The sequence below is a fragment of the Hyperolius riggenbachi genome, chromosome 11 (assembly GCF_040937935.1).
Source record: "Hyperolius riggenbachi isolate aHypRig1 chromosome 11, aHypRig1.pri, whole genome shotgun sequence".
NCBI classification, from domain to species: Eukaryota; Metazoa; Chordata; class Amphibia; order Anura; family Hyperoliidae; genus Hyperolius; species Hyperolius riggenbachi.
Window position 1 is genome coordinate 128,476,369 of NC_090656.1, and position 23,994 is coordinate 128,500,362.

The 23,994-nt window shown below is 44.1% G+C and overlaps 1 protein-coding gene across 2 annotated transcripts in view; it reads right to left on the bottom strand.

The window, feature by feature from the left end:
* Nucleotides 1–23,994, bottom strand: part of DEAF1 (DEAF1 transcription factor) — a 72,199-nt gene that overhangs the window by 44,445 nt on the left and 3,760 nt on the right. Inside the window, exons 2-6 of one of the 2 annotated variants that reach the window (XM_068261307.1) lie at nt 23,108–23,196; nt 14,843–14,972; nt 11,658–11,804; nt 6,939–7,078; nt 5,126–5,191 (exon numbers count right to left, since the gene is read on the bottom strand). In XM_068261307.1, the coding sequence (XP_068117408.1) occupies nt 5,126–5,191; nt 6,939–7,078; nt 11,658–11,804; nt 14,843–14,972; nt 23,108–23,196 (572 nt within the window). Of the gene's footprint in view, nt 1–5,125; nt 5,192–6,938; nt 7,079–11,657; nt 11,805–14,842; nt 14,973–21,545; nt 21,762–23,107; nt 23,197–23,994 lie in introns of those variants that run through there. The other variant, XM_068261308.1, reaches the window with a different exon arrangement.

The window sequence follows — 23,994 nt, forward strand, 5'->3', positions numbered from 1 at the left end:
GGCCATTTCTGAATGTTTTCAAGTTCCAGTGGCTACAGTGCAAAGTATTATTAAAAAATACACGATGTTCCGCACTAAATCTCAGAGGACGTGGTGGGAAGCCAAGAGTGACACCTGTGCTGGCCAGGAGGATAGTGAGAGAGGTGAAAAAGAATCCATGGATCACCACCAAAGCCGTCTGGGCTCTGCTGGTGGCAGTGTCTCAAGGCAGACAATTCAATGGACACTGTACACTGCTGGGTTCCACTTCTCCAGATAAGGCACACAAAAGCTCGCTTGGCCTTTGCAAATGCTCATCTGGACAAAGAAGAAGACTTCTGGTCTTCTGTGTTATGATCAGATGTAACAAAAATTGAATTGTGTGGTCACAATGACGTTTCCTTCATTTGGCGTAAAAAAAGAAGCCTTCAACCCAAAGAACACTAATCCCCACTGTCAAACATGGTGGTGGGAACCTAATGCTTTGGTGGTGTTTTTCAGCCAATGAACCAGGGAACCTAATCACAGTAAACGGTGCCATGAATAATGCCTCTTCAACAATCGTTTTATCTTTTGGGAGACACCTGTGTCATTTCCCCTAAAAAAAATTACTTGCTGGTTGAATAAAAGTAAAATTGGAGAGTTCATATACTTTGAATAAAAGTAACTTTAAGTCAAAATTTGCCAGGGGTATGAATATATATGGACAGCACTGTGTGTGTATATATATATATATATATATATATATATATATATATATAAAACTTTTTATAATACATTACAAAAATTATAAATTATGTAATTTTGATGGATATTTCTATGGTTTAAGGAGTACCTATACGGTTTATTATTTGAGACACTGTTTATTTGATCTGAGGAAGCAGACAGTGCTCCGCAAAACGTGTTATTGTTCAAGTATCTGAATATTCAATTTTATTTTGAAATTGGCAATGCACCTTCTTTTAGAGGTAAGCTGTTTTGGGGGCCCCCCTCCTCTCTCCCAGTTATACTTTTTGCACTCTGTTGGCTTCATAGGATGTTTCGCGTACACTGAAGTCTCAGCCACTGTAAACCTTATAAATGATCTGAAAGAACATTATTTTGATAATAAAGTTTTTTTGTTGCTCCAGCAGCTCAATTACTGTTTTAATGCGTTTCAAGTAAAAAAGAAAAAAAAGACTGGCACTGCGATCGTGGGGTCTAATTGGGGATTATTTACTGGAGGTGTCAATATGGATCCGGGTATTCAGGGTATTTACCTCCTGTGTGCTCTGGATGCTGAAGATAACATCAAACATATACATATAATAGAGAGATAGATTCATCCGGCACTACCTCTGAAGGTTAAGCAGAAGCTGTTCTTTATTGTATCTGTGTTGCTGGTCATGCAAACAAGTCCATAAACATTGCAAATGTACGGATAACAAACATACCCTTTGGATACTTGCTGTGGGGCAATGTGGGAGCAGCGGTCCGCCTGACAGCTGTTTCGCTCAAATGAGCTTCTTCTGAGGCTCCGTGCGCGGGGCAATCGATAGTTGCAATCTTAAATAGTCCGGGCGTCCGCTCCGGCTTCCGCGTACTTCACGCCGCTAAAAACGTCCCTTCCTTTCCTCTAATGCGTCCTTTGCGCATGCGTCAATAAATCCGCCTGACGCATGATAAACACTTGTGCGCATGCGTACTACTGTCCGCCTATGACGCGTAACTCTGTCAGAGTAGGAAGAGGAAGTGATTATGCGTCCCACGGTGGTTTTCTGGTTCCAACCAAATGGTGGAAACTTAGAAAGAGCACTAGATGGTGCTAAACTCAGCTCAAGACATCTGCTAGTAGAATCAAAGTTTCTCTGTTTTAATGTGTGTTCAGTATTACAACAAATCCACGTGAGATGATATAAATGACTTGATCAGGAATTTTCCTCAAAAGTTTCCTCTCACCTTAGGGATAAATATGAGCATTTCACCCTCCTGCTGATCACTTACCAAGGTGTCTGAAGACACTATGCCTGTATGGCTGACTGCTGCTATCTAATGTCTATGGGCAACTTCAGCAACATATACTTCCAAATGTGATAGTATAGGGGCTTTTCCATTATCTTAAACAACATAAGTTGAGATCCTGAGCACCGAGTCATCTGCATTGTGGAGTTCTGTATTTATTCTATGCCAAGGACTGTTTGAATGTCAATGGGTGACAGGCATAGGAAGCTCTGCCAGCATAGCTGCAATTGGCTATCAAGTGTTTTATTTCACCTAATTAAATTGAAATGCCACAGGACATAGTAAGTAGACTTCTCCTTGAAGAACTTGCATAGATAATTAGGAGGAGCAGATGACAAGCTGCGATGACAGAATCAGCAGGACTTCAAGAGCCTGGAGATAGAAGTGACACGACTTCTGAAAAACGCGTTTGATGCAAAGAACTGTAAGTGCTTCATATTCCCCGAGGACTATAGAGAAACAAAACCTGGCTGATCACAAAGTAGAGTCCCACAGGAACACTAAAAAAGTTTGTATGCTCTACTTCTTGCCAAATGTATAAATACCAGCATACAGTGGAATAATCATAGCTCACTCTGTTCTTATATAACAAACAGCCAAGGACACGAGTTCACGCTGCTCTATTCAATGCAGGATGAAACAAAAAAACTTTAACTGTGTAAACTCAGAGAACTTCATAATAATGGGCAGTACAGAGAAACTCCTCTCTCCCCCTCTCTCTCAGCTGATAAAGCAGAAGCCGTATGTCTGAGACTGCCAGAGAGCAAAGCATTTTTTTTTCTTTCCTGTAATCATAACAGCACTGTTGTTGTTTGACAGGCAAGCCATAAGGCAGTGTCAGTGGGAATTTACAGCAAATCTTTAGAGGAAAGGAGTCAACCTTACTGATTAGTCATGTAAATAAATAGGGTTACAAATCGCTGTCCTTTGCCAGTTAAACTGTACTGTTGTTATAGTTGAAGACTGAGGCTATGTTCACAGTGGCATGTTGCAGTGCGTAGTCTGTAAAAGCAGAATCGCAAGGGATGGGAAAGGTCACTTTGTGCATTATGTGTGTGGCACGCCGCATATAGTGAAGCATACTGTACGTAGAAAGTATGCTTCTCTGCAACTCTAAACGCACATGCATGCATTGCGTTATGCCTACAGATTCCTCCATACCGCACCGCCACTCGCTGTCTCCCCAAGTGGCTCCTGACCCTCGCAATTCAGCGCAAAGGTTTGGCTGAGTCGAGCTTCATCGTGCATGCGCAGCTCAGCCACGCAAGCTACCCTGTCGTGCTCCCGTAGCTGGGAATGTTCTATGCTTGCGCAGTAGTTCTGCACAGGTGCAGAAAGCGCCTGGCCACGGGAGCACAACGGGTGTGCATTTTCGACCAAGCCGCGCATGCGTGACAAAGTGCGACTCGGCCAAGATTTCGAGCCGAAGTGAGGGGGACAGGAGCCATCTGGAGAGATGGCGAGGGATGAGCGGCCTCAAGGGGGCTTAAAGGACTTCCGAGGCCAAAATTAATAAAATCACACTATACCTTTTTTTTTGCAGAATCCACGGAGGACGTCCTGCCCGTCCTCCGCTCCGTTCCGCCATCAATGCAGGTCTTTTCGTTCCCCTAGGGCTCGGCCCGACCCCACCGAACGGGTCGCATCGATGCCACCTCTAACATGGCCGCCGCCTTGCTCCGCGGCTGCGCAGTACGCTTTGTCGCTAGCGCGACTGCGCAGCCTATTGCCCGCCTCCCGCCGTGTACTAGGTCCCGGCATGCTCCCCAAGCGTACGTCAGCGACAAAGCGTACTGCGCAGCCGCGGAGCAAGGCGGCACCCATGTTAGAGGTGGCATCGATGCGACCCGTTCGGTGGGGTCGGGCCGAGCCCTAGGGGAACAAAAAGACCTGCATTGATGGCGGAACGGAGTGGAGGATGGGCAGGACGTCCTCCATGGATTCTGCAAAAAAAAGGTATAGTGTGATTTTATTAATTTTGGCCTCGGAAATCCTTTAAGGAAGCCCCAGGGAAGTATGGTACCTGAGACACTTTTCAGGTACACTTTAAAGGATTACTGTAACGTGGTAGGGGGGAAAAAAAGGGTTGAACTTACCTGGCGCAGCTGCAGTAAGGCCTGAATAATGAGCAGCGAGACCGGGAGAGCAGCAGGGAGCGGAGCGGTCGGTGTGGGACAGTCAGCTGCAAGGGGCTGGAGAGAGCCCCAGGTGAGAAAAGCTCATTTGAGCTATTTTGGCTGATAACTCCTTTAAAAGAGAAAAATTCTTTCTGACTCCAGATGGCAGTCAGATGAAATCCTTGGAACAACTCTCCTGGGAATTACCCAGTAATTATAGCGTCAGTTGCCCTTAAATGGGCTCTGTGAGGGGGTGTTTAAAATAAAAACAGACACTTACCTGGGGCTTCTATCAGCCCCCTGTAGCAGTAATGTCCCACGCCGTCCTCCTCCGATCCGCCGTTCTTCGCCGCCGGTCCCGGTCTAGCGCAGCATGCCATCCAACGGCCTACTCGCTCCCGCACGCATCATCGGAAGCTTACTGCGCAGGTGCATTACAAAAAAACTTCGTACAGCGCCTGCGCAGTAAGCTTTTGATGACGTGAGTGGGAGCGCGCATTATTCATCTTGTTAGACGAATCGGCGGCGGGGAACGGCGGTTCCAAGGAGGACGGTGTGGGACATTACTGCTACAGGGGGCTGATAGAAGCCCCAGGTAAGTGTCTGTTTTTATTTGTAACACCCCCACACAGAACCCTTTTAAATGCAATGAAAGCATCCAAGCTCTCTTTAAAGAGGGATTGTCAGCCACAAAATCAATTTACCCACTGCACTGTGTTTATTATGTTTCCTGCAGCCTTACTCTGCATTGCAGGCACTTCAATCTATTCAGAAATGTTTCTGCTGTAATAAATCTTATCACAGTCAGCCTGGCTATGTTTGGCACATTGCCCACGAGAAGGAAGCTTGTCATCACCCCTCCTACATTGAAGATACTGCCAGCAAGTTTTTTTTTTTACATACTATAACCTAAAGAACTAGGCGAATATCTGTAGTTTTACACAGAGAAAAGCGAACATTACACTAACAGGTTTGATGACCCTGTACACAGATAATAAGATCCAGATAATATATAATGTGCTACTTACAAGGCTGAGGTCATCACAGCAGGCTGCACATGTGCAGGAAGCAGCATGGGGGGTCAGCAGACCATCCTGAAAACACAGAACAGGTGTTGCTACAATATTAGTATGGCAGAATAAGCTGTCCTTTTCTACAATAATATTGGCAGGACCGCCATCACAAAAAAATGAAACACGGTAAAATTTTAAATGCACATGTATTATTTTTATCCCAAAGTAAAATGCACTTTATTTTTTTCTTATTTTCATGTCACATACAGCAGGCAGTAAAAATGTGATAGATTTTACATATTTTGGACTAATCCATTTCCTCACGAAGGATTCTCAGGGATTACTTTATTTATAAAAGCACTCCCTGGATAGCAGCAGCACACTCCAACTGCCAAATCAGTGTGTACAGGAGCAGACTGGCTTTCCAGCACCATTGTAAATGTCCTTTCCAAGGACTGTTTTCAAAAAGAATAAAGAAAATACTGGAAATCGTCCTTGAGGAGATGGACTAGTCCATAGCTACTGCAAATGACAACTACATGCGAAAAAATAAATTTATAGTGCATTTTACTCTGGGACAAATGTATACCTAATAAACATGTATTTTACCTTTTTCTATTTTTTTTCGGTAGTTGTCCTTTAAGATCCTGCAGTCCTGTGCTTACACCACATGGTAGTCTCCCTTATTTTACACAGCAGTTCATTGCCACTGAACCTCTATGATCTGGCTTTTATCATTCTGTAGACAGTATGCAGAACCAAATGCTCTGGGTTTTGCATCTGCAGCATAGAAAACTGCACACATTCTGTTTACAGATTCAGATAACAGGGCAATAGGATCAGCAGGAAAGTCAGGCAACTGGTATTATTTTAAAAGGAAAGATACATATCCTTCTCAGTTTAAGTTCCCTTTAAAGATCAGGCACAATCTCTAAGCAAACTTGAGGGATAACAGTACACACACCAGATTCCTGGCTAAGCTCCATCCAGGATGTACAAAAACTACCTAGGATGGGGCACAGATAGCAATAATAATTCCCCCCCCCCCCCCCAAAAAAAAAATCAAAAAGGCACGTGCTGAAAACCCAACTTGGGTGTTTTTGTTGCTACACAGGAAGTGGAATTAGCATGCACAGAACTGAAACTTTGCCTGTGGCTAATCAGATTCCTAAACTACTGACTGACAGTCTAATCCAGTCCTCAATGTAGATGACTGGTGTCAATCATTCATAAGTCTTCCAAATCTGATCAATCCTATCCAGTTCCCATTCCTGCTTAGGAAAAAAATGTCTACTCAAATCTGGCATCACATCTCTAGTTCTGAACCCTTTTCATGCTACAAGAAACTAAAATAAAGGTCATAGTCTTGGATTTGATTTTTAATATGAACATAAAAGTCATTACGGGTCCTTTCACACTGCGTCCTTTGCGACAGGCAATATCATCGCATTGCGACGTGATACAATATTCCTATGGTACATTCACATTGGGCACGGTGAGGCGGGTCCCGTCAGCATAACATGCAGCATACTGTCTGTTTACTGGACAACATTCATGTTTACAGTGACAGTGAGGCATACTATCATTGTACTGTATGCCTCACTGTATAGTGCTACTTTTCGGCACCATTGCCTTCGCAACGCAACATGCACAGTGTGGAAGGACCCTAAATCATGTCCATGAAGCAGAGGGAAATAAAATATGCTGTCCTCTTATAGTACACACTAGGTAAACAGATGAAACACACAATGAATCGGACTCTCTTCTGAAGGCAATATGGAGATAATGGAGCCCAGCACTGGTTTATCACACCTGCTGCTTCACTTACCTGTATCAGACACTGCAGTGGTCTTCCTGCATAACGGATACTTCTCTTCCAATCCTTGCTGCTAGCTCTCCCCGCCATGGCTTCAAACTCAGTGGGAGTATACCACCCATCTCCATGCTTTACACAGCGCCCGCGACCTCCTATGAAAGAACAGCAGCAATGGCAGACAATTCATTTTCTATCTAACAACTAAATCTATACAATAAATTCCTACAATGAATAGAAAGCTGATTGACTATTGTGCGTTACTGCACTGTCATGCTTTGCTTAATTCAATGAACTCAACTAACCATATATGGAGGCGTTAGGGATTTTATTGCTAATTTTGATCTGAATAGAATCATGGTACTAGCTATCTGGCAAAGTTGTGTACAGCTGTTAAAACATTATAGGGTCGATTCATAAAGCATTACTGCCAGGGCCGGATTTACAGCTCAGGAGCCTATAGGCACAGAAGTTCTGCCGCCCTAAACTCCGCCCCTCAGCTGAAGCCACACCCCAAATCACACCCCCTTTTCGTAAAGTGAACTTAAACCCAATAAAAAAATGAGTTTCACTTACCTGGGGCTTTTACCAGCCCCCTGCAGCCATCCTTTGCCCTTGACATTACTCCCGGATCCTCTTGTCCCCTGCCGCCAGCTAGTTTCGTTTTTGCCAACTCGGAATCATATCATTGCACGCATTACCACAGTTACAGGACGCTACAGTGGGTGTCAACATGTATCTTTGTACGCATTGCCAACCGCTGCAGCATCCTGTAACCGCGGTAATGCATGAAATGATACACATGGCGGCCCGCTGATTCGAGTCAGCAAACCGAAACTAGCTGGCGGCGGGAGACCAGAGGATCCGGGAGTGACGTCAAGGGCAAAGGATGGCTGCAGGGGGCTGGTAAAAGCCCTAGGTAAGTGAAACTCATTTATTGGGTTTAGGTTCACTTTAAGAAATAAAACCACACATGGTAATGCAGATATCCCTAAAGACAAGCAGAGAATGCCAACGACATGCAAATAATACAAATCACAAGGAAATGAGACTAATAACACAAAAATTGTGATGTATAGTTTCTATTAATATGTACCTACGTCACGATTTTCTCAATGACTAGCAATTTTTTGAGCACCGAGCAGTCATTTCTGCGCTATCGCGATGTGGATACAGTCACACAACTATACAACTGTTGCTTAGCATCGCGCTGCAATAACGACCATCATGGCTGATCGGATCTTTAAGATCCCCGACGACTCTCGCGCAAAGTAACGTGATGGATTACAGTCTTGTCGCGCCGACATGTAACGTCACTTGACATTGTGCATACTCGCCAGCAGGAGGAGGCATCGCCTAACGACCATCGTCAAAGGATGTCGCTGGACCCGTCGGGTGGTAAGTACGGAGCTCAACTCCTGTGCCCCCCTTAAGCAGCCCCTGGCCTATACAAAATCCTCCCCCCAGGCAGACTGTGGCCTGCGCAATAACCATTCTAAACCCACCCCTCACCACATAGAGCATGTCTTTTTAACACTAAAGGCCCGTTTCCAGTAGGGATGAATCTGTTCCAAATCCACAGCGTTTCCCCGCATGCGAGTCGGATGAGGAAACGCTGCCTATTCAGTCAGTGGGTTTCCCCTCCAAATCACATGCCATTGCGATTTTGGATAGCATGCTGCATTTTCCTGCAGCATGCTTCCTAATCCCTACAGCCATTGCACAGCAACTGCACAGGTGCTGTGTCCCATTCTGAAACACTTGTGGAAATTGGCTCTACATACACACAGTACACATTGTGTACATACACACATGATACACAAAGACACATAACACATGGTACACACACACACACACACACACACACACACACACACACACACACACACACACACTGTACATACGAACACAGTACACATTGTACACACACTGTACACATACATCCGCTGTACACAGTACACACACACACACACACACACACACACACACAGTACACACAACTCCCTCCTCCTCCCCCCTCCCCACTGGATATTCAGGCAGCAAGCTAAAAAGTCATTACCACAGGCAGCCTTGACATGTCGTTTTCCACAGCTGTCACTGCACCGCCTGAGTGCCACAGCAAGGTCTCACTCTCCACTCCAGGGGGGACCACCACCCACCACCAGGGCACTGGGTCACACACACCACTGTCTGTCACACTATGTCACACACGTGTGCAGAGTCCAGCTTCAAGACCCAAATAGTATATACAGAGGGCGGGGCGGAGTTGTAACTATATAGACAGACAGTGCAGGGCTATCTCCTGAGTCCTACCTACAGGGATGTTTCCTCTGCCCCCTCCCCGCCTGTCACTTCAAAACACATGCTGATCGGCTGGCTGCCTGTTAATGGACAAGAGAGGCAGGGCGGGGCGGAGCTTCTTCCTACCTGTGCTGCACGAGTTGAGTTGTCCTCCTCTCTGTCCCCTTCCATCACACCAGCGCAGGCAGGCTAATTTCGCCAATCCGGATCATGCACCCGCCTCGGGCCGCCCACGTGGTTTATCAGTCAGAGCGAGCAGCAGAGACAGACAATCACGCCGCCCCCCGCCGTCTATGCATGCAGCAGCCGCTGTCAAGTTGCAGCGCTGCGTGCAGGCATGAATACGGCGGCCGGTGGGCGGGGAGAGCGGCGCCGGCACTAAGGACTGAGCGAGTCTGTATGTGTGTCACTAGCCGCCCGCCCCTCACTGTAGTTGCGGCCGCACCGGCCGGCGCTGGCAGGTTGCTTTTTCTGGGTGGCTTCCCATCTTAAAGGGACTTGATTTAAACCCGCCCCTTGGCCAATCAGGCGCCTGTAGGCACGTGCCTAGTGTGCCTTATGGTAAATCCGGCACAGATTACTGCATTCGGTAATGCAGAAAACAGCTGACTTTACCGAGCACTTAGGAAAATGTCAATTCATAAAGACTGTTGCTGCATGAAAAACTTAAATTATCGAGCAGCGAGGTAAATTACCAATTTGTGCGGTAAATACCTCAACACGTGTCTTTAAATTTCAAATCATAAAGCCTACAACATGCGGTAAAGCCACGGAAAAATACCGTCTGCTTTGAAGTGGTGAAAAGAATGCGGAGTCTGTGCTGGGAGCTGTGACTCACACACAGAAGCAGTGAGAACTGTGACTGACAGGAGCATAGAGCCAATAGAAACAGCCCCTGTTCTCCTGCAAGTATGAATGAGGAACTCTGATAGGACTTGCAGCCTTCTCAGACAGGACAAGTGTATAACCCCCCCCCCCCCCCAGGCAGCAGCAGAGTGATAGGAACAAAACAGGCTTCCCCTAAATACCTTTGGCTGTTTAACCTCTTGGGTTCCTGTTTGAAGATGTGTATGAACTAGTCGGGAAAATCACCTAAGCATGCCATGTGTAAAGTTTCTTGAAGTTCTTCTAAGCTGTAGCAATTAAATTGAATGTTAAAGTGGACCCAAATTAAAAATACAAGATTTCAGGAATAAAATCTATTTTCTAAATTATAATAATAAATAGCAGCCTTTTTTCAGCTGCATGATGACAAATATAAAATATTTTACATTTATTGGAGGAACCCCTCCCTTCCTTTCATATTGCCGGGACAGAATCCGGCAAACTGGTGGAGTAGGTGGTGTCCGGCAATGGAGGAATTGCTAATGGCTGCCACCTGTATAACCCTAGTTATGCAAAGAGAAGGGTGAAAAGCATCCACTGAAATGCTAATAGGCTTGAAGGAGTATTTATTTATCTTTGTATGTGTCAGAGTGGTGCAACTAAATATTTTGAATTAAAAAAATGTTTGGTTTGGGTCCGCTTTAAGAAAGACAATACACAGATAGAATCAGAGCAGATTCAAAGCAAGCAGAGACAGTATAACAAAACATGTACATCTAAAGGGATGTCAGGATGCCTCTCAATGCCCTCACAGCTTGTAAGCACACAGAGACACTCCACACTGCTCTGCTGTTACCGCAGAGATTTTTGTCAATGGGCTTCGTAATCTATCGGACTTCTACCGCACCCGTGAAAATTTTTATGAATTGGTACACAAAAGTCTAAAATACCGAAAGCTGTATTTTCCCCAAAGAGAATTTTTTTTTCGCACAGCCTTTTATGAATTGACCCTGATGAGTCAAAAAATTAAGTTTTCTTGGTTGAAAAAACATGACATTTTTATCGAGTTCTAACTACATGAGCCTCTATTTACCTTACTACAAGGAAAGGGAACAAGAGTTAAATCTTCTCCCTAAAAACAAGGAAGGCAGAGCTATCAGCTCACGTCACTATGGACTACAGAACTGCATCCTTCCCTATGTTATTACATTATGGCTCCTCTTTAAAGTGGACCTGAAATAAGAACTTCCTCTCTGCTCTAAAAATTAAGCAATAGTATAATAACCTTTCAATAAAAACATTTATTTGTTACAGCTTACAGAACTCATGCAGTAAATCTGCAGTGTGGCTACTTCCTGGTTTCATGGAAGCAGACAAAGGGTTAACATTCTGCGTTTACATATTAGCTGCGTCACAGCTAAGAGATCAAATTACACTTGTGATTACTTGAAGATGAGGGGGATTTAGACAGGCTCTTTTCTCTAAAAACACACAGGGTGCATTTCTCTGTGTTTTCCTTGCACCCTGTGCAAGAGTTCAGGTCCACTTTAAGTGTTATAGACAAATTGTATTAGATCAGCTGCAAAAGACCATTTTGCGGTACTGTACCTGATCCCAAACGATTCTTGAACAGGATGCCACTGATATTACGGCACCGCACAGGGAGTTCACTGTCATAAGCAGACTGGTCCCAATTGTATTTTGTGCCATCCTTCTCTGGGCCAGGTGATTGCCCGTTTGATGACCTATCAGATCCTGCACACAGTATTAAAAAATGCGTTAAATGACCAGGTGGAAACTATCAGGCTTATTTAAATGAGTATTAGAGAACTATGCAAAGTGCAACAACTTACAGAAAACAAATCTATTTGAGGGCTCGTTTCCACTATAGCGAATCCGCATGCGGGCACTGCACGCGGATTCGCATAGGCAATGTAAGTGGATGGGGCTGCTTCCACTTGTGCGGCTGCGGCAGCGTTTTTTGGTGCGGCAGAAATCTGCACGGCAGGGCCGTCAGATTTCGCGTGCAGAAGGAATGTGCGCGAATCGCCGCTAATGTAACTAATAGGGAAATCGCATGCGGGGTGACCATGCGGTTTTTGCCACGAAATCGCATGCGATTTCGCATAGGTATTAATGTTAATTTACTCAGGCAGTGACATGGTTAAATTCGCATACAGCCTTACCTATGCGGAATCGCGGCAAAAACGCATGCGGAATCGCACCCGCATGCGATTTCGTCCGCGGTGGAATGCAGGCGAATCCGCACCGCACTAGTGGAAACGAGCCCCTAAAGCTGAATTTAATTCAACAGAGTAACCAAGCAGCTCAGGGTGACCCAAACCACTAGGAATGTATAGTGGTATACAAGAGACCGAAAAGCCCTCCTACTAATAAGCAATTAGGCAAATTTCACCAAGAATTTAATTCAGTAACATAAACAATGATTACATGCATTTTTATACAAATCTAATAAAAATAGGTCAACTGCTTAACCCATCAAGTCAGCAGACAGTGGAGTGAGTGAGTGAGTGAGTGAGTGAGTGAGTGAGTGAGTGAGTGAGTGAGTGAGTGTGTAACTGCAGGTTGATAGCCAGGCTTTGCATCATAATTTAATAATAGATGATCAATCTACAAGATATGTTGGTGTTTATATATTTATAAAAATCAAAATAAACTTCTAAAAATGTCATGCCCATGTGTATAGAATTCACCTAATATAGACTGGCCTAGTCATAACGAACAAGCATGAGCAGAGGAATGAAACAGGTTAGACACTTTCACTATTAATATCAATCATGATTTGTAAATCACTAGCAAATATGTTACTGTTGGGTATAGAAGCCAAAAAAGGGATGGGAAGATAGGTGGGTAGGCAAAGAATGTGGGTGATGGTTGGAGAGGGGAATCTATGGACTGAAGGCCAGGTTGACAGGTACAGATTGTGGGTGATGGTTGGGGAGAGGAATCCATGCAGTAAAGAATGGTTGACAGGCAGAGAATGTGAGTGATGGTTGGAAAAGAGAATCTATGCAGTAAATAATGGTTGACAGGCAGAGAATGTGGGCGATGGTTGGGGAGAAGAATCTATGCAGTAAATAATGTTTGACAGGCAGAGAATGTGGGCGATGGTTGGGGAGAAGAATCTATGCAGTAAATAATGTTTGACAGGCAGAGAATGTGGGTGATGGTTGAAGAGGGGAATCTATGGAGTGAAGGACGATTGACAGGCAGAGGATGTGGGTCCTGGTTGGAGAGGATAATCTATGCAGGCGGAGAAAAAGATGAGAAATGCCAGCACTGCTGTAAACTGCTTGTTTATTCATAACACATGGTGCAACAACGTGGATTCAAATTTCATGCATATTGAGAGCTAACATACTGGTTTGCTGGTGAAGCTGTGCGGTGGGTGCTGGGGGATGAGAGCCTTTTGGCCGTTTCGTGCAGATGCGCTTCTACGGAGGCTGTGGAAGTCGGCTGTCTGTCAGTTTAAATCCTAAACAGATCAGTGTGCGGCAAATTGCTGCTAATGGCACCGCCTCCTCTCCACCAAGGGTGGCCAATAACATGCTGGGTTACAGTTAAATCCATGCATCCCATGCTGGATTGAACTGTAACCCAGAGTGTTGTTGCCCACCCTTGGCGGAGAGGAGGCGGTGCCATTAGCAGCAATTTGCCGCACACTGATCTGTTTAGGATTTAAGCTGACAGACACCCGACCTCCGCAGCCTCCGTAGAAGCGCATCTGCACGAAACGGCCATAAGGCTCTCATCCCCCAGCACCCACCGCACAGCTTCACCAGCAAACCGGTATGTTAGCTCTCAATATGCATGAAATTTGAATCCACGTTGTTGCACCATGTGTTATGAATAAACAAGCAGTTTACAGCAGTGCTGGCATTTCTCATCTTTTTCTCCGCCTGCATATGATGTCTATCTGAGCCTGAGCATGCTGATCTATCTGCATCGCACTGGATACCTGGTCTGCACCCCCGCAACTCTCCCTGCACCCTTAGCTGCAGTGCCAGCACCTTTCTATCCTACTTCCAAAAGGATAATCTATGCAGTAAAGAATGGTTGACAGGCAAAAAATGTGGGTGATGGTTAAAGAGGGGAATCTATGGAGTGAAGGACAGGTAGAGAGTTTGGGCGATGGTTGGGGAGAAGAATCTATGCAGTAAAGAATGGTTGACAGGCAGAGAATGTGGGTGATGGTTGGAGAGGAGAATCTATGAAGTAAAGAATGGTTGACAGGCAGAGAGTGTGGGTGATGGTTGGGGAGAAGAATCTATGCAGTAAAGAATGGTTGAGGAGAATCTATTGGGGTGAAGGGCAGCCTGACAGGCACAGATCGTGGGTGATGGTTGGAGAGGGGAATCTATGGAGCAGAAGGCAGGTTGAAAGGCCCAGATTGTGGGTGATGGTTCGATAGGGGAATCTATGGAGCAAAAGGCAGGCTGACAGGCATAGATTGTGGGTAATAGCTGGAGAGGGGGATATATCGGCGTGGAGGACAGGTTGACAGGTACACAATGTGGGTAATGGTTGGAGAGGGAAATCTATATGTATGGGCAGACCGACCAAGAGACAGATCTCTCTCTGATTGAGTCTGATCAGAGAGAGATCTATTGGTTGCCTATACACCACAGGCCAGTTCCCAATCGATTTCAGCATCCACTATGCCATGGTACATCCCCTAATAAGGATGTGGCCAGTAAAACAAACCTGACAATAATATACAAGAACCATGTGAAAAAATGCAGGACTCATCAGCTGACAACCATTCAGCTCACCAGATGTCATTGAGGCTGTCGGCACTTTAATGTTTTGTGTGTCCATAATGCTCCCATCAGTGTGTACCACGATCAGTGTGGCCTTCTCCGTGCTCAGGCTGTCTCCAATCTGCAGGGAAGCCCTCTCTGCCTGTAATTACACACAAACATGCACATAAACATACAAAATTATGCTTAAAGAGGAAATCCAGGATAAAAAGTAAAGCACACCTTTCAAATATACAAAAATCAGAGGGCGCTGCCTAAATTGTGAATAATTACAATAATTGTGTTGTACAGATTTGTATAATGTTATCTCCTGCTGCGACCTTCTCGGGTGGGGTTAACCCCCGTTCCCCACCATGCACAAGGAATGGATACTAAAATATCTTTGAGAGGTGCGCTGAAGAAACAATACCCGCTCTGCGTGGCCTTATTTCGTTTTATTTGTATAATTTCCTGATATTAAAATATTGTTAAAACATACGCATCCACCAAAAACTGTGTGTAGGAGGAGCAAACCAAGAGCGCTTAGCACATCCACACCACCACACAAAACCACACTGTTAGCGTTTCAATACATCCATACTGCCACACTTAGCGTGCTGGTTCCCTGTAGTTAAGGGAGATATACTCCTCTTAAAAAACAAAAATAACAAATAATTACAATTGTAAAAAATGTAAAAAATTATATATATTAAAATATATGTATGTGTGTCGAAAATAACAACCACATAAATATGAGGTAAGGATCCCAAGGATAAAGATTGTAGTGTTGGGAAGTTTTGAATCAATACCCGGGTTTCCGTTCCAAAAGTCTCAGGCCTTATTATAAATATTCAGCTGGATCAAATGTATGCTAGGTCTCTGTTCCAATAGCACTATATCCCTTCAAAATAGAGGTCTTATAGATACTCCACCGATAACTGGGAAAGCTCTTATTAACGTTCCATTACCTCACCTTCTCTGGCGGGTCTTCATTTAATAGTTACAATGTCCCGGTCCCATGTAGGTTGGTAGATGGATCGTCTATTCCAAAAGGTTTATCCGGGTGAACGTCCAAAGGATCAGTAGCGGAGATCCGTCTCTTACCAGTCCTCTCCCACTCCGGTATCAACTTCCGGCTTTCGGCTACTTCGTGATGGCGTCACTTCCTCCAGTGCGTCTCACCACTGCTGCTCAAACCACTTCCCTGCGTTCCACCTTGCCGATATGGGGTTGTTATACTCTCCTCAGGCTGATGTGCAGGTAGAAGTGGGCTGACTAGTAGATAGAATGGGGCGCCCCTTCACCTCTACTGCAGTATATAGCTGATTGACATGTTTCAGCGGTAACGACCGCCTTCATCAGAATCTTCTGAGCCATTGAACCGGTCGTCTTTTTATACCAGCTGACATCTAGACCACAGACCCTCCCCTTCTTTCTCCATTAAAGGGATACTTCTGCCAAGGTTTTTCACATACTCCAGGGTTCAAGGGGCATGTAGCTATATACATATTAAAGTTTATTTGAGTCCATTTTAACACTGTGTGCCCCCGAGACCTGCATACTGTAGGTACACTTGCTGCTGCCATTATTTTATTTTTATTTTTATTTCATTTCTATTGTTATTTATTTGCTCCAAATGTTCCAAATATTTCAAACACTTCAGATATCTAGAAACATCACAGCCTCATGTATCTAATTAATAGTTAATGAGCTGTCTCAGGGAACCAGACTTTTTTCAGGGAACCAGAACGCTTACACATACAACACACTATATCTACTTCATAAATCCAAACAGCTCCATCTCTTCATTCAATCCCCTTGGTGCAAGACTGTCTAGATTAAAAATCCATCTGCTCTCCTGTCTTGACATTTTAGCGATGTAATCCCCACCTCTTAAGTCTCGGTGAACTACCTCTAGTCCAAAGTAAATTACATCCCTTGCACATCGGTTGTGGTGACTTTCAAAGTGTTTGGAAAGTGGGTGTCCCTGCCACCCCTTCCCAATGTTGTTTAAGTGTTCCCCGATCCTACTGGATAGGGATCTCTTAGTACGTCCCACATATATTTTTCCACACGGACAGGTCAAACAATAAATGACACCCCTGGTGTCACATGTAATCAATTCTCTAATCTTATAGGTCTCCTTCCCTCCCCTAATCTCAGTTATTTTATTATACCCTTGTGTTTTCCTGCAACTAACACATCTCCCACATCTTACAAACCCTCCCCCCATCCCCCCCCTCCCCTAAATCTAGGGTTATAATCACTAGCTGCCAGGGCCACTCTTAGACCCACATTTTGGGATTTTCTATAAATAATAGCTGGGTTAGTTGGTAGAATTCCATTTAATACTTTATCTTCTCTTAGTGTGGGCCAATGCTTAGCAATAATATTCCGTACCACTCGACTGCGTGGACCATATCTCAGACACATCTTCAAGGAATGATCCTGTGGGTCTCCGGTTCTCCTTTTGCATAATAGATCTTTTCTATCAATTCTCTCAACCTCTCTCTTTGCTTCCTCTATAATTTCATTAGTATATCCCTTCTCCCTAAATCTTTCTGCCAGGGTGTCTACTTCTATTTGATATTGAGTATCCTCTGTGCAATTACGTTTCATACGTACAAACTGGCCTTTTGGAATATTATCTAGCCACATGGGTAAATGGCAGCTAGTGGTTAAAATATAGCTATTAACATCTGTGGGTTTTGTGAACGTGCGTGTTTTCAAACAATCATCTTCTATATAGATATTCAGATCTAAAAAACTAATTTCCTTGTCACTGATCTCAGATGTAAATTTCAGGTTGACCGTATTACAGTTCAACCTTCCCACAAATTCCCTTAAGGACCCCTCGGAGCCCCTCCAGACGAGCAGGACGTCGTCAATGAAACGTTTCCAGAGGATCAGGTCCGCGCCAGGACCCTCGGGCCCATATATATGGGTATGTTCCCAATGGGCCATAAAGAGGTTGGCGTACCCCGGGGCGAACCTGGTCCCCATTGCCGTCCCGCTCGTCTGGAGGAAATATTCATCTCCGTATCTAAGCCAGTTATGTTTCAGAATAAATTCGATCGACCGTAAAATGAATTTCCTCTGTTCACTTCTCATGATGGGATCCAGCCCCAAATAATAGTCAATGGCTACCAGACCATCTTCATGTTGTATTGCAGTATATAAGGAGGTTACGTCTAAAGTGGCAAGCAACCACCCTTTCTCCCATCCAATCCCTTCTATGATGTTTAAGGCATGTCTGGTATCTTCTAGGAAGGCGGGGATAGTTCTAACATATTTTTGGAGGAAAGTGTCCACATACCTGGACAGGTTGGATGTCATCGATCCCACCCCTGAGACAATAGGTCTCCCTGGAGGGTCAACCAAGCCCTTATGTATCTTGGGAAGATGGTAAAAGATTGCTGTCCTGGGGTGGGATATACTCACAAATTCAAATTCTTTTTTATTTAGGATGCCTTCCTGATGGGCATCTTTTAATATAAGTTCTAATTCTTTCCCAAACAATTTTCCAGGATCAGTCCGCAGACGGTATGCAGAGGGTGGTTTAGATACGGAGATGAATATTTCCTCCAGACGAGCGGGACGGCAATGGGGACCAGGTTCGCCCCGGGGTACGCCAACCTCTTTATGGCCCATTGGGAACATACCCATATATATGGGCCCGAGGGTCCTGGCGCGGACCTGGTCCTCTGGAAACGTTTCATTGACGACGTCCTGCTCGTCTGGAGGGGCTCCGAGGGGTCCTTAAGGGAATTTGTGGGAAGGTTGAACTGTAATACGGTCAACCTGAAATTTACATCTGAGATCAGTGACAAGGAAATTAGTTTTTTAGATCTGAATATCTATATAGAAGATGATTGTTTGAAAACACGCACGTTCACAAAACCCACAGATGTTAATAGCTATATTTTAACCACTAGCTGCCATTTACCCATGTGGCTAGATAATATTCCAAAAGGCCAGTTTGTACGTATGAAACGTAATTGCACAGAGGATACTCAATATCAAATAGAAGTAGACACCCTGGCAGAAAGATTTAGGGAGAAGGGATATACTAATGAAATTATAGAGGAAGCAAAGAGAGAGGTTGAGAGAATTGATAGAAAAGATCTATTATGCAAAAGGAGAACCGGAGACCCACAGGATCATTCCTTGAAGATGTGTCTGAGATATGGTCCACGCAGTCGAGTGGTACGGAATATTATTGCTAAGCATTGGCCCACACTAAGAGAAGATAAAGTATTAAATGGAATTCTACCAACTAACCCAGCTATTATTTATAGAAAATCCCAAAATGTGGGTCTAAGAGTGGCCCTGGCAGCTAGTGATTATAACCCTAGATTTAGGGGAGGGGGGGGGGATGGGGGGAGGGTTTGTAAGATGTGGGAGATGTGTTAGTTGCAGGAAAACACAAGGGTATAATAAAATAACTGAGATTAGGGGAGGGAAGGAGACCTATAAGATTAGAGAATTGATTACATGTGACACCAGGGGTGTCATTTATTGTTTGACCTGTCCGTGTGGAAAAATATATGTGGGACGTACTAAGAGATCCCTATCCAGTAGGATCGGGGAACACTTAAACAACATTGGGAAGGGGTGGCAGGGACACCCACTTTCCAAACACTTTGAAAGTCACCACAACCGATGTGCAAGGGATGTAATTTACTTTGGACTAGAGGTAGTTCACCGAGACTTAAGAGGTGGGGATTACATCGCTAAAATGTCAAGACAGGAGAGCAGATGGATTTTTAATCTAGACAGTCTTGCACCAAGGGGATTGAATGAAGAGATGGAGCTGTTTGGATTTATGAAGTAGATATAGTGTGTTGTATGTGTAAGCGTTCTGGTTCCCTGAAAAAAGTCTGGTTCCCTGAGACAGCTCATTAACTATTAATTAGATACATGAGGCTGTGATGTTTCTAGATATCTGAAGTGTTTGAAATATTTGGAACATTTGGAGCAAATAAATAACAATAGAAATGAAATAAAAATAAAAATAAAATAATGGCAGCAGCAAGTGTACCTACAGTATGCAGGTCTCGGGGGCACACAGTGTTAAAATGGACTCAAATAAACTTTAATATGTATATAGCTACATGCCCCTTGAACCCTGGAGTATGTGAAAAACCTTGGCAGAAGTATCCCTTTAATGGAGAAAGAAGGGGAGGGTCTGTGGTCTAGATGTCAGCTGGTATAAAAAGACGACCGGTTCAATGGCTCAGAAGATTCTGATGAAGGCGGTCGTTACCGCTGAAACATGTCAATCAGCTATATACTGCAGTAGAGGTGAAGGGGCGCCCCATTCTATCTACTAGTCAGCCCACTTCTACCTGCACATCAGCCTGAGGAGAGTATAACAACCCCATATCGGCAAGGTGGAACGCAGGGAAGTGGTTTGAGCAGCAGTGGTGAGACGCACTGGAGGAAGTGACGCCATCACGAAGTAGCCGAAAGCCGGAAGTTGATACCGGAGTGGGAGAGGACTGGTAAGAGACGGATCTCCGCTACTGATCCTTTGGACGTTCACCCGGATAAACCTTTTGGAATAGACGATCCATCTACCAACCTACATGGGACCGGGACATTGTAACTATTAAATGAAGACCCGCCAGAGAAGGTGAGGTAATGGAACGTTAATAAGAGCTTTCCCAGTTATCGGTGGAGTATCTATAAGACCTCTATTTTGAAGGGATATAGTGCTATTGGAACAGAGACCTAGCATACATTTGATCCAGCTGAATATTTATAATAAGGCCTGAGACTTTTGGAACGGAAACCCGGGTATTGATTCAAAACTTCCCAACACTACAATCTTTATCCTTGGGATCCTTACCTCATATTTATGTGGTTGTTATTTTCGACACACATACATATATTTTAATATATATAATTTTTTACATTTTTTACAATTGTAATTATTTGTTATTTTTGTTTTTTAAGAGGAGTATATCTCCCTTAACTACAGGGAACCAGCACGCTAAGTGTGGCAGTATGGATGTATTGAAACGCTAACAGTGTGGTTTTGTGTGGTGGTGTGGATGTGCTAAGCGCTCTTGGTTTGCTCCTCCTACACACAGTTTTTGGTGGATGCGTATGTTTTAACAATATTTTAATATCAGGAAATTATACAAATAAAACGAAATAAGGCCACGCAGAGCGGGTATTGTTTCTTCAGCGCACCTCTCAAAGATATTTTAGTAAAGCACACCTATTTTCTATTACCATGTCACCTTACAAAAAGGAAGCCCTAAAGTACCTGCATTTTGAGTGGAAAATGTGGTGCATAGGTTTCAGCAGTTGTCCCTATGTGTGCAGGCCTTCACTCATCTGTTACTTTACATTACAGTTTAAATCTTTCTTCATCCTACTGTATGCAGCGGCCTCTGTGTAGAGTGTGTGAGAAAGCAGTGGGTAATAGAGAGGACATCTTAATTGCAGTTTCTAATTTTTGCTAATAAACCCTTGCTAAACCTTTTCCTGTGAGCGTAGATCATTTAATCCTGCCAACCTCTTTGTAATCAGCACTGCAGCTGCACTTTAAAAGAAAGTCATTAGTCCCAATATAGTTTTTACCTGTGTAATAAATTATTTAACTCCGACACACGCACACATACACACACCAGAGTCTTTATAAAAAAGTTAATAACAGAGATAAACAGTTGCTAACTGTAGTCTGGGCAAGGGTGCGGGCTTGGGATGGGAGGAATGATTTACTCACTGAGCAAGAAGGTACTCTGAAGTGTGTTGCCTGCTACTGTACTGTCCCAAGTGGTCATGTCTTCCACAGCTAGTGCTGTGTCACTGCTGCCTAGTTCATGCAGTTCCTAACTACCACAGACTATAGAAAGGCGATGCTTGGAAACTAGGAACCGAAGGACAGTCCACGACAAGGCTGTGTGAAGCAGAACTCATGGAGAAGCATGTAATCTGTTTGATCAGGTGACACGTTTGTAAGGCTCTGATTTGTTGTGACCACTTCCTGCTTTAGCCTACACAGAAAACAGAAGTGTCACATGATCGTGACCAGCAAATCAAAACTTCACAAATAAATGTATCCATTGATTAAAGTGATCACATGATTATCTTTACATCTTCTCTGCTACATCTGAGCAGCTATGTTAATACTGCTGCTGGTTTACAGGCTTACCTGACAGGCATAAGGATCTGCTCTGCAGTTACTCCATACGGTGGCATTAAATATGTATACCTTATACTGTACCGTATAAATGCCCCTCACTCTATTTGAATAATTTTAATGCAGACTGCTAGCTAGTCTTAATTTAACAACATAAAATACATTTCTAAAAAATGTCATGCCTTTGTGCATAGAATTCACCTAATATAGTCTGAGAGTGCTGTCGCACACAGGTAGGGGCAGATAGATGAAAAGGGTGATTTACTACAGCTGTGTAAATGTGCAATCCCCCCAAAAATGGCATGCAGGCTGTTATGAGGCACAGTTCACATTTGAAAAATATCTCCAATGGCCAGCGGGATCAGACAGAGCAGTATCTACACCGGTGGTCCAGCCACGGGAGTGCGACCAAAGAGGCGTTTGGCCAAGACCACGTATGCACAATAGTACCCAACTGACTCAGTCAAAGTCTTTCCCAGAACTGACTGTGGGAAAACAGACAGCACTGAATGCAAAACGAAAGCCCACAGACTACAGGGGGTTGGTGGAAACGCCAGGTAAGTATAATCCTTTTGTTTGTAACATCTCAGGTACACTTTAATCTTTATAAAGTCTTCTGTCTTCTAGTCTCTCTGGAGATTGCTGCAACCCATACATCCTCACAACGCCCCCATAGCTATACTCATCATAAACTTCAACAGTGGCTCATCTAAATCTTCAGCTGAGGCTTCCTATTTGTGCATTAATGTTGACCAATAAGAATTTGGTGGAAAAAATGTAACTAAGCCTCCAGTAAAAAAATCAAGCATCTTGACTGGTCCCTTATGTTCCACCTCTCCCTCCTTCAACAGCAGCCACCCCATTTCTTTCTGTCCATATGACAGATGGAACCACTATTCACAGCAGGAGTCCCCAGCCGCTCAGTAAAGCTATACCTGTCCTTCTCCCAGGGCAGGTTGGGATTCAGATCAGTGGGCAAATGAATGCAAGGAGAATGAGGGGCTGTGATAGCCCATTTTTATTTATAACTCATAGGATGTCACCTGCACATTGGTACTGTATATGTGGTCACTATTTTGATCTGACAGGTTCTCATTAATAAAAACTAGACAGGATCATAATAAGCTGTTAAATAATACACTCACCAAGACATGATCAGAGAGTGATGCTGTGCTGGCCACTGATGTGGTAAACACATTTTCTCCTGGTGCTCCAACGCTGGACACTGTGACCTCTGTAGGATAAAACAAGCTGGTAAACTTGAAGCACAAATCATCTACTGTATATACATGAATATGGAAGACTCGGCTATTCAATGAGCCTAAAAAACTTTAACAAAGCAATGCACCTCATGACAGACTTCAAGTGACAAAATACCATAAGAGAAACGATGCGATTAGTTGGATTCAGGAGCACCTTTGCAAAATAGGCCCACATCAGAACAGTCCCACTACCATGTTTCCCAGAAGGGGAAATGTTCTTATACTAGAGTATAGTGTTTTTCTTTCTCCAAATGTAACACTCCTCATTTAAGCCAAAAAGTTATATTCTGGCTTTACCTGTCCACAAAACATTCTTCCGCTACCCTTTTGTTTTGTGCACATAATCTTTAGCAAACTTTAGACAGTCAGCAATATATCTGGCGGAGAGCAAAAGCTTTCTTCTTGCTGCCCTGTGATACACGCCATTTCTATTCAGTGTTCTCCTGATGATGGATTCATGAATATCAGCATTCATCAATGAGAGAGATGCCTTCAGTTACAAGTTACCCCGGTTCCTTGCTAGCGATGGTCATACCTAGTAGAACTGGATCCGCTCCATTTGTGCACAATCTGTCTGCCAGTTGGTGAAGTCCATACTCTTTAGCAATGGTCTTGTAACCTTATCCAACTTTATGGTCAACAACTCTTTACTGACATCCTCCTTTGTTCACGCCATGACATAGGCAAACGCAGGGGTGAGGGGATTACAACTGCCCAGAATCCCCCCTCAGACCAGGATCGGTGCAGTGTCTGGGGACAGGCACAAGTTG